At 39.5% G+C, this 14,715-nt stretch overlaps 1 protein-coding gene across 1 annotated transcript; it reads right to left on the reverse strand.

Annotated features, from left to right (window-relative positions):
• Window positions 1-12,266: 12,266 nt before the first annotated feature.
• LOC140741631 (fidgetin-like) lies at window positions 12,267-14,459 on the reverse strand. The gene has a single exon (XM_073071916.1). It carries the CDS (start codon window positions 14,451-14,453, stop codon window positions 12,267-12,269), a length of 2,187 nt encoding a protein of 728 aa, XP_072928017.1. The 5' UTR covers window positions 14,454-14,459.
• Between the last annotated feature and the right edge of the window lie 256 nt (window positions 14,460-14,715).

Here is a 14,715-nt window from a genome sequence, read left to right on the forward strand (position 1 = left end):
TTCCTTCAAGAAACTCATATTCGTAGTTTTGATAATTCTCAGCTTTTGTCAAAGTGGGTGGGTCAGCATTTTCATTCATCTTTCCCGGCCAAAGCTAGGGGGGGGGGTTTCCATCCTTATTAACTCAAATATTCCTTTTGAACTCCATAATAAGATACCTGACACAAATGGCCGTTTTATTATCGTTTCTGGTAAATTATATAATACTAAAGTTGTATAGCAAACCTGTATGCTCCCAATTTTGACGATGTTAATTTTTTTGAACGTTTTTTCTCCTCACTACCAGATTTAAATTCATATTCTCTTATATTGGGTGGCGACTTTAATTGCTGGTTAGATCCCAATTTGGATCGATCGTCCCCTGTTACTAGATCACCTACTATATCTGCTTTAGCTACTCACTCTTTTCTTTCTAATTATGGTATCTCTGATATATGGCATTTCCTTCATCCTACTGAGAGAGATTATTCCTTTTTTTCACATGTTCACCATACCTTTACTAGAATTGACTATTTTTAAATTGATAATCAACTTATTTCATTTGTCCATTCTTGTGACTATCAGAGTATACTGATTTCTGATCATGCTCCAATTACTTTGTCTCGAAATTTTCCTGGTCTCCCTCAGAGGAATAAACATTGGCGTTTTAACCCGACTTTATTATTGAACGATGATTTTCTAAAATTTATTAAGGATCAGATAACTTTTTATTTAAACACTAATACGTCATCTGAAATGTCATCCCAGATTGTCTGGGATGCCATGAAAGCATATTTGAGGGGTCAAATAATCTCATATACAGCAAATCTTAATAGAAAGTCCCGTATAGATTGATTAGACCTAATTAATCAGATTAAAGAATTAGATCAATTGTATGCTCAAACTAATAACCCTGAGTTATATAAGAAGTGTGTAGAACTTCAATCTAAATTTGACCTTCTTTCTACTCAACCTGTTGAACGTCAACTTCTTGAAAGTAAGAGTCGTTTTTATATTCACGGTGACAAATCTGGTAAATTTCTAGTTAATCAGTTGAGGCGTTCTAAAGCTAACCAACATATCACAAAGATCCGGAAGGAGAACGGGGATATTACATCGGATCACTCAGAAATCAATGACGTATTTAAAAATTTTTACTCTCGGCTTTATTCCTCTGAATCTCTGAATGAGAATATTTCTGTTGATCTTTTCTTAAATACTCTGAATATTCCTTCGCTTTCATCTGATTCTAAAGCAAAACTTAATGAGCCTATATCATTAGAAGAAATATCTTTTGCAATTTCTGCACTTTCTTCAGGCAAATCTCCTGGACCTGATGGGTTCCCCGTAGAATTTTATAAATCATTCTCTTCACTCCTTTCTCCTCAGTTACTCTCAGTACTATCTGACTCATTTAACTATGGTAAATTGCCACCCTCATTTAATGAGGCATGTATTATTCATTTATTAAAAAAGGGTAAAGACCCAACAGAGTGTTTCTTGTACAGGCCGATCTCTTTGCTTAATGTTGATGTTAAAATCTTGGCCAAAGTCTTGGCTCATAGATTAGAAACTGTCATACCCTCTATTATTTCTGATGATCAAACTGGTTTTATTAAAAGCCGTCCTTTTTTTTAACATACGGCGTTTATTTAATATTTTATATTCACCTTTAACTGGGATTCCCGAATGCGTTATTTCTCTCGATGCGGGGAAAGCATTTGATCGTATAGAGTGGAAGTACCTCTTTGCGGTTTTAGAAAAATTTGACTTTGGTCAAAGTTTTATCTCTTGGATCAAATTGCGGTATCTATGTCCTACCACCTCTGTTTTGACTAATTCTCAGCAATCCCAGTTAGTTAACCTCAAACGTGGCACCCGTCAAGGATGCCCTTTAAGTCCCTTTCGTTTTGATTTGACTGTAGAAACTCTGGTGATAACATTCCGAAGCTGTCCTGAATTGACCGGGATTTGGAGGGGGGGTGTTGAGCATAAAGTTTCTCTTTATGCTGATGATCTATTACTTTTTCTTTCAAACCCATCCACATCCTTACCTCCAATGTTTTCACTCCTTGATCAATTTAGCCAGTTTTCTGGCTATAAACTTAATTTACATAAGAGTGAACTTTTCCCAATTAATAAAGAAGCACAAGTATTAGCATTTCGTGACCTCCCCTTTATAGTTCATAATCAATTTACTTACCTTGGTATTACAGTTACAAGGAAGTTTAAAGATCTTTTTCGTGAAAATTTTGCCAATCTTTTATACACTACAAAACAGAGTCTGTCACAATGGTCACCTCTATCTATGTCCTTGGTAGGTCGTATTAATGTTGTTAAAATGTACGTTCTCCCTAAATTTTTATATTTATTTCAATCTATCCTAATTTTTATTTCTAAAACCTTTTTCGATTCCTTAGACTCTATTATTTTGTCCTATCTGTGGAAGAATAAGCGTTCTAGAATTAATAAAGTTTATCTTCAAAAATCTAAAAAAGAGGGTGGCATGGCCTTACCTAATTTTCGTTTATACTACTGGGCAGCTAACATTCGTTGCACTATCTTTTGGTCTTTTTTTCATAGCCAATCTGAGTTCCCTAATTGGGTAGCAATGGAGCTGAATTCCACTAAAGATCTATCTATTTCTGCACTTCTTGGCTCTGCACTCCCTAGTAGTTTGTCTAGACTAATTGTTAATCCTCTTGTTAGACATACTTTGCGAATATGGGCCCAGTTTAGGAAATTTTATGGTTTTTATGGTTTTTCCCTTTCTAGTCCTATCTTACATAATCATCTTTTTCTACCTACTATGTATGATTCAACATTCTGTGATTGGTATAGGAAGGGCATTAGACATTTTGAAGATCTTTTTATCAATAATCGCTTCGCATCCTTTCAACAGCTCTCTGCTAAGTTCAATCTGCCTAATGCCCATTTCTTTAGATATCTCCAAATCAGACACTTTATCAATCCTTTAATTCGCAACTTCCCTGAAATGCCCGAGAAAAATGCTATGGATTTCTTTCTTTCTATTAATCCACTGGGTAAAGGCTTAATATCCTTTATCCGTGATAAATTAGTATCCTTACGGCGTGCCCCTGTGGATAAAATTAGAATGGCTTGGGAGCATGACTTAAATATTCCTTTATCTGATGAGATTTGGGACTCGATTCTCAAATCAGTTAATTCAACCTCTCTTTGTGCTCGCCATTGCCTTTTACAGTTTAAGATTGTTCATAGAGCCCATATGTCCAAATCTAAATTATCTCGATTTTATCCTAATATTAGTCCTCTTTGTGATAAATGCAAAAGTGGTGAGGCTTCTCTCATTCATATGTACTGGACCTGTCCTAGCTTAGAGAAATTTTAGAAAAATGTTTTTATAACTTTATCCTGTATTCTGAAATCACCACTTAGAACCTAACCCTTTAATTGCTCTCTTTGGTTTCTTGGGTGAGACAGATATACGCTTGAGTTCGACTAAATGTCGAATATTATCTTTTGCTTCTCTCCTGGCTAGACGTCTAATCCTTCTTAGATGGAGAGATGTTGCCCCTCCCACGCATGCTCAATGGCTTAACGATATCATGTCCTGTTTAGACCTTGAAAAAATCCATTATTCAATTCTTAATTTGGATATAAAGTTTCATAAGGTCTGGGAACCTTTTATTGAGTATTTTCATAACTTTCCTTTTAATTAAGTTTTTTTTTCAGTCCCTTGCTTTCAGCTGTTTTTTTTTTGGTAGTAGGCATTATTATCTTCTGTTTTCAAGTGTATTTACAGTTTTGGGGGTTTGAATGTTCTGATTTATATTTTCTACATCTTGTTTTGGTTGGTCTGGAGTTTTTTTGTTGTGGGGCTTGGGGAGGATACTAACTTTACATGACTTCAATTTGGGTGCTTTCTCAATTATCTACTTTGTTTTGGGTTTTTTTTATTTGTAGTGTTGTAGAAAATGCATTAAAAATCAATTAAAAAAAAGAATTGGTCACACAAGTCTTAATTACACATTATATAAAATAGGGAAACATCCAACTGGGTTGTGTGAATACTGTAATCAACCAAAAACAGTTGAACATGTATTGATAAAATGTAAGAAGTATCGAAGAGAAAAAGTGAAGATGATAGAAGAGCTTCAGATGAACAAAAAAACTGCTGTTGGTATAGGAGACATTTTAAGTGGGATTTCAAGAGAAATATGGGCCTATATCATGAAGTATCTGAAAGGCTCTGGTTTATTATATAGAATTTAGGGAATGCAATTCTTTTCATTCCTCCTGTTTATCAAACGATCCACACTCCAGTCCAGTAGGTGGCAGTAATGCACCTTAAAGCTGGTTTGCCAACCGCCATGAAACAACACAAGAAGGAAAAGAAGATGCCTCACCTTCAAGAACCACATCAATAAGACAAAGGCAAAAGTGAGCGCACAAAACAACATCCTGAGTAAGCTCACTAACACAAAATGGGGAGCAAGCTCGAAAACGTTGTGAGCCAGTGGACTTGCTCTTTGCTATTCCGCTGCTGAATACACCTGCCCTACATGGGAAAGATCTACTCATGCTAAGAAGATGGATGTCGTTCTGAATGCAAGCTGCCGACTTATCACAGGTTGTTTAAAACCAACTAACACCAACAGCCTATATATCCTGCCAGGTATCGCTCCCCCTGATACAAGAAGAACGGTAGCCAGCAAGAAAGAATGACTCCATCAAACATCAGATCAGAGGCACCCTCTACATGTCATGGTCCGGTCCGTGATGTCCGCGTTCCGGCTTATGGTCTGGTCCATGGACTTGGGACTCCGGGTCTTCTGGCGTTCCCTTGTCTCATTTGGGCTTAATCGTAGGCACCTGATTCTCGTCTTGGGGCTAGGAATATAAGTGGCCCTGGGTTTGAGGCTGGTGGCTTGAAGGAAAGGACACAAAAAGAAAGTTTTGGCTGGACAGGAGAGCAAACAGCAAAAGATATGGGTGTATATGATAAAGAGTTTTGTCCAAGTGTGGTGTGGCCTGTCGGACCTTTCTGGGTATTAGAAAATCCCTCTGTAGATTTGGAATTGCTTCAGATTAAATGCAGTAATAAAATGGCTGATATTCTCAGTGAATATCATAGGTATAAAGAATGTAAATATAAAGACGTACAGATTTTTACGGATGGATCAAAGGATCCAGAAACGGGTGCAACAATTGTTCTGCCAAGTTATCAAGTGGAAATTAGCAAGAGAACTCTGGATTGCTTGAGTGTTCATGCAGTTGAAATGTTTGCCATATTGTTAGCACTAGAATGGAATGTGCAGGTTGACTGTAATAATATTGTGATATGTAGCAATTCTGTATCGGCCCTTGCAAGCATTAAGGCGGGTGCAGCTAGAGGACACCAGGATCTGTTTATGAAATCCTGTTTGCAAATTCAAGACTGGTTAGACAAAACAAATATATCGCATTCATGTGGGTTCCAGCACATTCGGGTATTATGGGAAATGAGACAGCAGATAAGCTGGCAAAAGCAGCAGTCAAAAAAGGATCTGTAGAGGTCAATATTAAGCTATCAAAATCAGAGGGGAAGAGCATAGTGTGGAGAAGGATAAATCAACAGTGGCAGCAGCATTGGGATAGAGCAATAAAAGGAAGACATTTACATTCAATTCAGAACAGAGTAGAATCGGGAAAGAGTAGGGGCGTAAAGCGGAAGGAGCAAGTAATGATAAGTAGACTGAGAATTGGGCACAGCAACCTTAATGATACTCTGGCCATCATAAATAAACATCCAACAGGTTTTTGCGAACTATATCAGGAGACTGAAACATTAGAGTATATCCTTATTTTCATGCAGGAAATTTGCACAGAAAAGACGACACATGTTACAACAATTACGCAAAATAGGACTGGTAGAGAACAGTGTTAAAGGTTTATTGGAATGTGGGGAGAGTGATCAGGGGAGGAAATGGTTGTTTAGTTTTTTTTAAGGGCGACGGGACTGGAAAGATGACTTTAGGCAGTCAAGTGAATGGACAGTAAATCCTGAAGATGGCAGCAATGCAACAGTTTGGATGCCAACTGCCGTAAAAACTCAAGGAAGAAGGAAGCTTCATTTGCTAAATAGAGCTTACAGGAAATTAAGAAAGTACCCAATGTTAGATAATGTTATGGAGTATAAAAAGGAAAGAGCAGTAGCAAGGAGAGTAATTAAAAATGCAAAGAAGGATAGTTGGAGAAGATTTTGTGGAACCCTGGGCCCTGAGACACCTATAAAACAGCTATGGATGATCATTCACAGAATGTCAGGGATATATAGAAAACCATCTATCCCAGCTTTGCTGGAAGGAGATATTGAAGCTGTAGCCAACAAGGAAAAGGCTGATATGTTTGTAGAGGTGTTCCAGGTGTTACACAGTTCTGGAGAACCAGGTGATTTGAGAAAGGAAATTATGTTAAAGGAAAGTTGGAAATTGGACAGGAGTTTGGATGATAATAGTGCCATAAATCTGTTTTTCCTCCCTTCAGGAATTGCAGGAAGCTGTCCAATCAGGTTCAAACACTTCTCCCGCTAGGGATGGGCAGTGTTATGAATTGATTAAGCATTTAGATGACTCTGTATTAATAGAAATGCTAGCTTTGTTTAATTCAGTGTGGAAAGAAGGAAAGTTACCAGTAGAGTGGAAGCATGTGGCGGTAGTTCCAGTTTTAAAGCCAGGTAAAGGTGTGTCTAGTCCTAGTTCATATCGGCCTATAGCTTTAACATCAGTGCTTTGTAAAACTATGGAACGAATGGTCATCAACAGACTTGTTTATTTTTTAGAAAATAAGGGACATTTTGCTGCCTATCAAAATGGTTTTAGAACTGGAAGATCAACAATGGAATCTGTTGCCCTTTTAGATCATGATATTAAAAAAGCGTTTCAAAATAGAGAAGTAATGGTAAGCGTATTTCTAGATATTGAAAGAGCATATGACTCACTATGGAAGGATGGTTTATTAATTAAACTCTATGATGCGGGAATTAGAGGGAGAATGTTTAATTAGATCAAAGATTTTCTTAAGGAAAGGACAATTCAAGTAAGAATAGGCGGAACAAGCTCCAAGTCAGTTAAGATAGATAATGGTATCCCTCAAGGAAGTGTTATTAGTCCAGTTCTTTTTAAAGTCATGATAAACAATATCTTTGAGCAGGTAGGGACAGGATTTGGCAAATCGTTGTTTGCCGAAGATGGTGCAATCTGGAAAAGAGGAAGAAACGTCAAGTATATATTAAAGCAGGTACAAAAGGCTTTAAGATCCGTTGAAAACTGGGCAAATAAATGGGGTTTCAGGCTTTCAGTCCAAATATATGATTCACATATAAATATAAATCCAAATATATGATTTTTGGCTTTAGGAGAAAGATTCCTGATTATGAATTGTCTATATGATTCTCCATTAGAAAGAGACAAGGTATTCAAGTTTTTAGATGTCTGGTTTGATGAAAGACTTACTTGGAGGGTTCATATAGATAAAACAATTGGAAAGTGTGAGAAAGTTTTAAATGTTATGAGAAGTATTGCTGGATGTGACTGGGGAGCAGGGCGGGAAACTATGTACTTAATATATCGAGCTATGATTAGATCAGTTATTGATTATGGTTGTATTGCTTATGGTTCCGCTGCTACGGCAGTGCTTGAAAAATTAGACACTGTGCAGTCCAAAGCACTTAGACTCTGCTGTGGATCTTTCAGAACAACATCAGTCCCTGCATTATGTGTTAAGATGGGAGAAGTGCCTCTACATTTAAAACGAGTTAAGTTGGGCCTGCAGTATTGGGCAAAACTAAATGACTTCAATCACAGCTGTCCATCAAAATGTCTTTTGCAGGAGACGTCGGAGCGCCAAAGTAAAATTAAAAGATATCCATTTTTAGATTTGGTTAATATCTGGGCTGTGAAATTGAAACTGATTGAGGAAGACATAACTGACCAAATTTGCTTGCCATCCGTTCCTTTTTGGCTTTTGCCAGAACCAGAAGTAGACCTATTCCTCCTTTTTCAGCTTCAAGGAAGCAGAGCAATTTCAACAGTGATCATAAATGAATATTTAAATAATAAATGGGGATCTTATCTGAAGATTTTTACTGATGGCTCAGTGGACCCAGAGAGCAGTAAGGCAGGATTTGGGATGTACGTGTCTCAGCTTGGAGCTGAGATTGGTCACCATGTTTCAGATAGTGTTTCTGTCTTTGCAACAGAATTATTAGCAATCCTCTGGGCCTTATGGTGGATAGAAGACTCTCGACCATGCAGGGTTATCATCTGTTTGGATTCTGCTGCTGCCTTAGAGGCTATAAAAGGGAATAAAACAAAAGCTCATCCTGACATAGTTATTGAGATTCTCTTAGTTTTGTTTAGAGTAGGGAAGATGGGTTGTGAAGTCAGATTTACATGGATACCTGGGCATGCTGGGGTGGAGGGAAATGAAATTGTGGACGGCATTGCAAAGTCTTCCTTACAGAGCGAGCAAGTAGGAATTAGAATACCCCTAGGCAGAGCAGAATTGAGAAGCAAGATTAAAAAAAGGTATAGAGAAGCAATGGCAGGAGGATTGGAAAGATGAATTAAAGGGAAGGCATTTCTTTTCTAGTCACCCACTAGTTAAAAAAGTCTCAGACTGTTACTCTTTAAATTGTAGAGATATTGTGAAATTAACAAGACTTGGGTTGGGGCTTTGTGGGCTAAACTATTACTTAAAGATAATAGGAAGACATCCTACTGGATTATATGACTGTGATAATCCAGAGGCAGTTCAGCATGTTTTGCTGAGTTGCAATAGATATAAACTTGAGAGAAGCATATTGTTCAAGAGGCTGTCTGACTTAAATGTATTTTGTTTTTCTGTTAAATCTTTGTTTGGTCACCAAGAGAACCACCATCTGATTGAAAAGTTTATTATTCTGTTTCTACATGCGACTAGTGTATACTCAAGAATGAGTTTCTTGAAACTCTGTAACTAATTATACATTCTGCGGAGGATAGTAATACACCTAGATGGGTCTAAACTGCCAGAAATAGAAGAAGCTTCATTTGCTGGACTGTTCCCTTCATCTTAGGCCTGAAGCCTTGCCTGTATCTCTGTCAAGTTCTACCATTGGAGCAAGACTGGAGCCTCGCTGTGCCTAGATAAGGAACTGTCTATCGTTGTTTGGAACTGTCTCTGAGTCCATGCCTTTGCTAGGTAGGTCTGGTTGTTTGCTGCTACCTTGTGTTGAGAACTGTCTCTCTGTTCTGTGCATGAGTCCTGGCCCCAAGTCCTGTTCCTAAGGAGGGGTCCTGGCTCTGTTTTCCATGTCCCTGTGTTCCTGTCTCTCTCAAGACCAAGGCTCTGTGTTCCTGTTCTGTCCATGTGCCCCATCCTGTACAAGAGTTCCATGTCTAGTCCTGCAGCCAAGCCTCAAAGAACCCAAACCTCACCTCGTCCTGTAGCCAAGCGTCAAAGAACCAAGACATGTCCAGTCCCGTAGCCACGTCATGTCCTCGCCGAGTTCCGGGGTCCAAGCCAGAATCAAGACCCAGGTTCTGGGTCCTTGTCCAGTCTCTGGCTCGGAGTCCAAGCCCAGGCTCCTAGTTCCCAGTTCCTGCTTTCCTAGCCTAAGTCTGTGTTCTTGTCCCAGTTCCTAGTTTGTGTCCTGTCCCATCCCTAACTCTAGTCCAGTCCCTAGTACTTCAGTGTCTGTGTCTTCCATTTGGGTCTGCTCCCAGCACCCCCCCCCCCCCCTCCACCCCGTATGACAGAACCAGAAGTAGACCTATTCCTCCTTTATCAGCTTCAAGGAAGCAGAGCAATTTCAACAGTGTCGATCATAAATGAATATTTAAATTATACATCCTGCAGAGGGTAGTAATACGCCTAGATGCATCTAAACTGCTGGAAATAGAAGAAGGAGAAGTCCTTGTTCACTTATCAATCCCCCTGGCCTCAACCAGTTGTCCTAGATTTCACTCTTCCTACCTAAAATTTACCTTGTTGCCCGTTGTGTTAGTTTTTGTTCTCTCTTGTTCAGTGGCCCTTATGGCTTGTTATTTTGCAGTCTACTGTTAGGGTTATCATTCACTAAGTCGTCTCTGCTGCTCTGCTTTTGTGTCAAGCCTCCTCTACATTTCCTGATATGCTGAAGGAGAGGGAAGAATAAACATCAGTCCATCTACAGGTTATAATAATTATACAAGATTTTGTCATTGTACCAAAAAGGCTTGAATGCATTCGAGTTCAAATACCAATACAACTTGAATTAAGTAAATATCTATTAATTTAATGTTTCTTTACTAACTAAGCCTTTTGAAGTTAGAAATATCTAAAATTGTCATGTGATTTTTGCCCCTTTTGAAGGAAGTATTCTTCACACTCCTAACATTGCATAAATGTTCATGTCCAATCATCCGTTAAAGCCTTAAACCAAGGTCCTGTCTCAACAGACTTTAAATTTCATTTTTTCAATTCCCTCTTGATATTTTGCCAAGAACTCCAGCAAATTTCTACAGATATAATGTACAGAACATTCTGCCATTCAGACTGGTTGTATCACTGCTTGGTCTGGAGGCTCTAATGCACAGGATTAAAAAAGGCCGCAGAGGGTTATCAACTCAACCAGCACCATCATGAGTACAAGCCTCCTCACTGTCTTGGCCATCTTCATAAGGCAATGCCTCAAGAAGGTGGCGTCCATCATAAGGACCCTCACCACATAGGACATGCACTCTTTTCATTACAACCATCAGAACCTCAACAGCTTCGTCCCTCAGTCATCGGATTTCTGAACGGTCCGTGAACACTACCTCACTATTCTACCTTTGTACTTGTAATGCCATGGTTAAGGTTTTTACTGTTATGCTGTGAGATTTTATTTTAGCAATTTTCTGTTAAAGCAGTGGGTCCCCCGGTAAGAAATTTTGGCTTTGGCTAAAGCTAAGAAGCCACGTTGTCCAACTTGGAAATGTTGTATCAGCCAATCAGGATTGTGAGATGTGAGAGAAAGTTCTAGAGGGCTGGGCGAGAAGAGTTTTCTGAAGGACAGTAGTCTGATTTGGGGTCTTTTGAGGCGAGGTGTGGAGAGAAGAGCACCAACGAAGACACCTAGAGAATCCCATCTGAAGGGAAGACCCTATTGCAAGGAGTGCTTTGTGAGGTGGAGGATTCCAAGAAGGGAAATTCTGCCTGTGGTTGGTGATGAGATTTCAGTGCCATGAGTAAAGCCGAACACCCGGCTAATACTGAAATGAGCTCCAACGTTTATGTGCATATTTAGAGTGGTTTAACTGTCATGGGCCAACCCAAAGCATGCTGACCTTAGACATGCCTTTCTTATGAAAGCTGGCCTTCTCACAGCTGAGTCACATGTCTGTTAGCAGAATTAGCTAAAGAGCCAGGTTCAGGTATGAGCCCAGGTGAGTAGGTTACACACAATTTATTTTAGTTGTATTGTAATTTTTTGTCTTGCATTGTACTGCTGCCACAAAACAACAAATGTCACGACATTTATCATTGATAATGAACCTGATTCCAATTGCAGTGACTCTTCATCTAATTCTACAGGCAATCTCAAATAATTCATTCAAGCAGGCACCTTCATGTTGGTAATGAATGCTGGTACCTCATTCACTCATGGTAAGTATTACAACTTAGCCCATCCTTAATAACTATCCAAAGACTTGCACTTCCCAGCAAGGATCTCTGAATAGTAAAAACAGATGTTTTCTCCACCGTTCTAGACAAGAGACACCAATGCCAATCAAAACAACCTTACTGCTACCATAGCAAGAGATCAAGACTGTATGGTCCTTGGTCGTTTCCATCAGCTTACAGCTAACTTGTATTGAACCTGTCCAAGAGAGTTCATGATATCTGTGTTCAATACTCACAGCTTTCCTGAGTAGCTGGAGAAAAATTATTTTGAAGCAACAGAACATTAAGAGCAAGAAAAAAAGAACCTGCTCTTCACTGCAGCTGGAGCAGAAACACTAATAAAATACAACAGCAGAAATAAATATGGAAAAAATACAGAGGAACCTGACTGCCCTTGGTAATTTAGTTGATTTGGGATCATCTAAAAAGCTATTTTTCTGATTAAGGAACATATGAATGCTTACTTGCCAAACCAATAACTTCAGAAATGTTTTACTCCATAGAATTCCCACCAATTGATTTGCTTAGAACTTGTCTTTAGTGATATAACGGAAATTAATGTCAGGTATTTACTTTAATGTTGCTCACTTTGTTTATCCTGCCATCTCCCGATCTCTTAAACTTCCAAATCTTCTCTGTCAGACACAAGACCCAAACAACTTGCTCCATTCTGTGTACAACTTCAGATCCTTTTCTGAAATGCTGGGGCGGACTTTACAAAATGCATTTTCAAAATCTTTGTAGGTGGCAGCTTTCCGCTGACCATCTTGCTCGGAAGCCGCTTCCTGACAGAGCTGCATGAGATCGCTCCCTGAATATCCTTCTGTATTCTGAACAATTGAGCTAATTTCCCCATCACTCAGGCAATGGTCTTGTTGGGACAAGGTATAGATTAAAATTTGGCGCCTTGCAATGCTATCCGGTGGAGAGATATAAAGACGCTTTATAAAGTACCTGTGGATGGTCTCCTCAATATCATCTGGGTGCCTAGTACCTCCAATGACTATAATACGGTCACTGTTTGAGTTCAGCACACCTTCTACATGAGACAGTAATTTGGCTTTAATAGACTTAAGGTGGATGCTTCCTTCACCCACAGGGTTAGAGAGCATGACATCAAGTTCATTGATAAAGATGACAGATGGTTGACGAGACCGAGCTACAAGAAACATAGCCTGTAAGATCATCTCTCCATCTCCCTTCCACTTAGAGATGAAGGAAGAACCACTGACCTTCAGGAAAGTTGCCCCTAGGTGAGTGGCAATGCATCTTGTGAGCATCGTTTTGCCTCCTCCACGAGGTCCAAACAGCAAAATGCTTTTTGGTGCCCTATTTGCACCATTGTACGCTTCTGGTCTCAACAAAGGCCACAATATCTGTTGTTCAATCACTGCCTTTGCAGTATCCAGTCCAGCGATATCACCCCACTGTACAGGAGGACTCGAATCCACAATTTCATTGGTTACTAAGCTTAGGAGTTGAGAATCCATGCTTTTCAATTGCTCCTCCAACTGACTGCTCGCAGTAACCGTCTCGACTCTCCGAGCCTGCATCTGGGGGTTAAGCATGTGGTCTTGCTCATCCACCACTTCGCTGTCCAATAATGCAGAAGTGAACTTCACAAAAGCTTCGGATGAGCTTGACTGAAGTGGAAGCTGTTCACTATGGTATGGTGGTGACATCATTCTTTTCTTCCCATGGTCGCCGTATTTATCAGTAAGGTCATTCACAATATGTTGCTTCCTTGTTTTGAATTCTACAGGCAACATGTCACCATTTCTACCAAAGTGATTGTCTTGACAATCACCAAGTGCCACATCATTTGGCATCTGATACAAACTTAAAGCAGTCCTTTGCTGTCTATAACTGTACCTATTCAGACCCTCATCCTCTCTCAGGTTTGCATCAAATGTTTTTCTCTTTAAAGCACCGCTTGAGCCATTGGTAACAGGAGATAAAGAATCCTTAGTCAAACTATGGCTCTGATAGGCATATCTTGGGTCTATGGAATGGCGGGATGAGGAAGGAAGACGAATAGGAGCTGGAATACCTAAGGGCGGAAGATGTACTCCTGAGTAACCAGGGCCAGAGCTCGACTGAGAAGGGTAATGGTTTGAGGGGTAGTTGTAGATTGAGTTTAGTCCGGTGAAAGTTGAATTATAAGAGGACATTAAAGTGGACCTGGAATGTACTGGCTGCAAAAAACTTGAACTACTTAAAGATGAAGTAAGAGAGGAAGGAACTGCAGATGTAGCTTGGCTACAGTGGTCTGAAGTTAAATAAGTTGCGGTGTAACCTTCCTGAGATGTTCCAATTGGTACAAGGCAGGATTGAATGCACGAGGCAGAGGTAGGACCACTTGTATTACTTGGATAGCAAGGTTCGGAAAGACTGTTGGTCACCATAGAGGAACCTCCGATGCCTACGCTGCCACTTCCTGGTGGGAGGGTAGAATTAACTCTTGCTTTACTGTCTGTAAGACCATCATCTATTGAACTTGCAGAAAATGATCCCTGTTCATGAAAGGACATTTGCCAGGATTCGTTTTCATTCTTTTGTTCATTAATTGGTCCAAGTGGAGCATCTATGTAAGGATTTTGCTCTGGCCTCTCAAATGAAGAGTTCACAGTCCCAGAGTACTTCTCTGCATATTTCTTGAGCAAATTAGAGGCTGTCAGTGCAGAAATGTCATCATTTGCCCACTCGTACCGGGGATGCTGCTGTATGAGATGGTTCTCTTCTGGTTTGTGAGCTAGAGAAGACATTGTGAATGAGATATCGAGGTACTGCTCTGGTCCCTGAGCATGCTCTGGAGTCCAATGCATCTTCAATAGGCCTGAAAGGCAACAATGTACATTGTGAACTAGATCTTCAAAGACTAGTTAATCAATATGACTTACCAGGTTATCAAAAGATGGATCCAATTACCCATTTGTCAGAACTGTATGGACTAGCTCTATTGATTTACCTGTAAAACCATACCATTACAATTATTTATACCCTTGTATGGAAGGTCTGCTATTATCCTTGTCCCTATTTTCAGTAGACAATTAATGTAGAATTGAGTTGGAAAGAGCAGTAAGATTA

This window comes from Hemitrygon akajei, chromosome 18, assembly GCF_048418815.1.
Source record: "Hemitrygon akajei chromosome 18, sHemAka1.3, whole genome shotgun sequence".
Lineage (NCBI taxonomy): Eukaryota > Metazoa > Chordata > Chondrichthyes > Myliobatiformes > Dasyatidae > Hemitrygon > Hemitrygon akajei.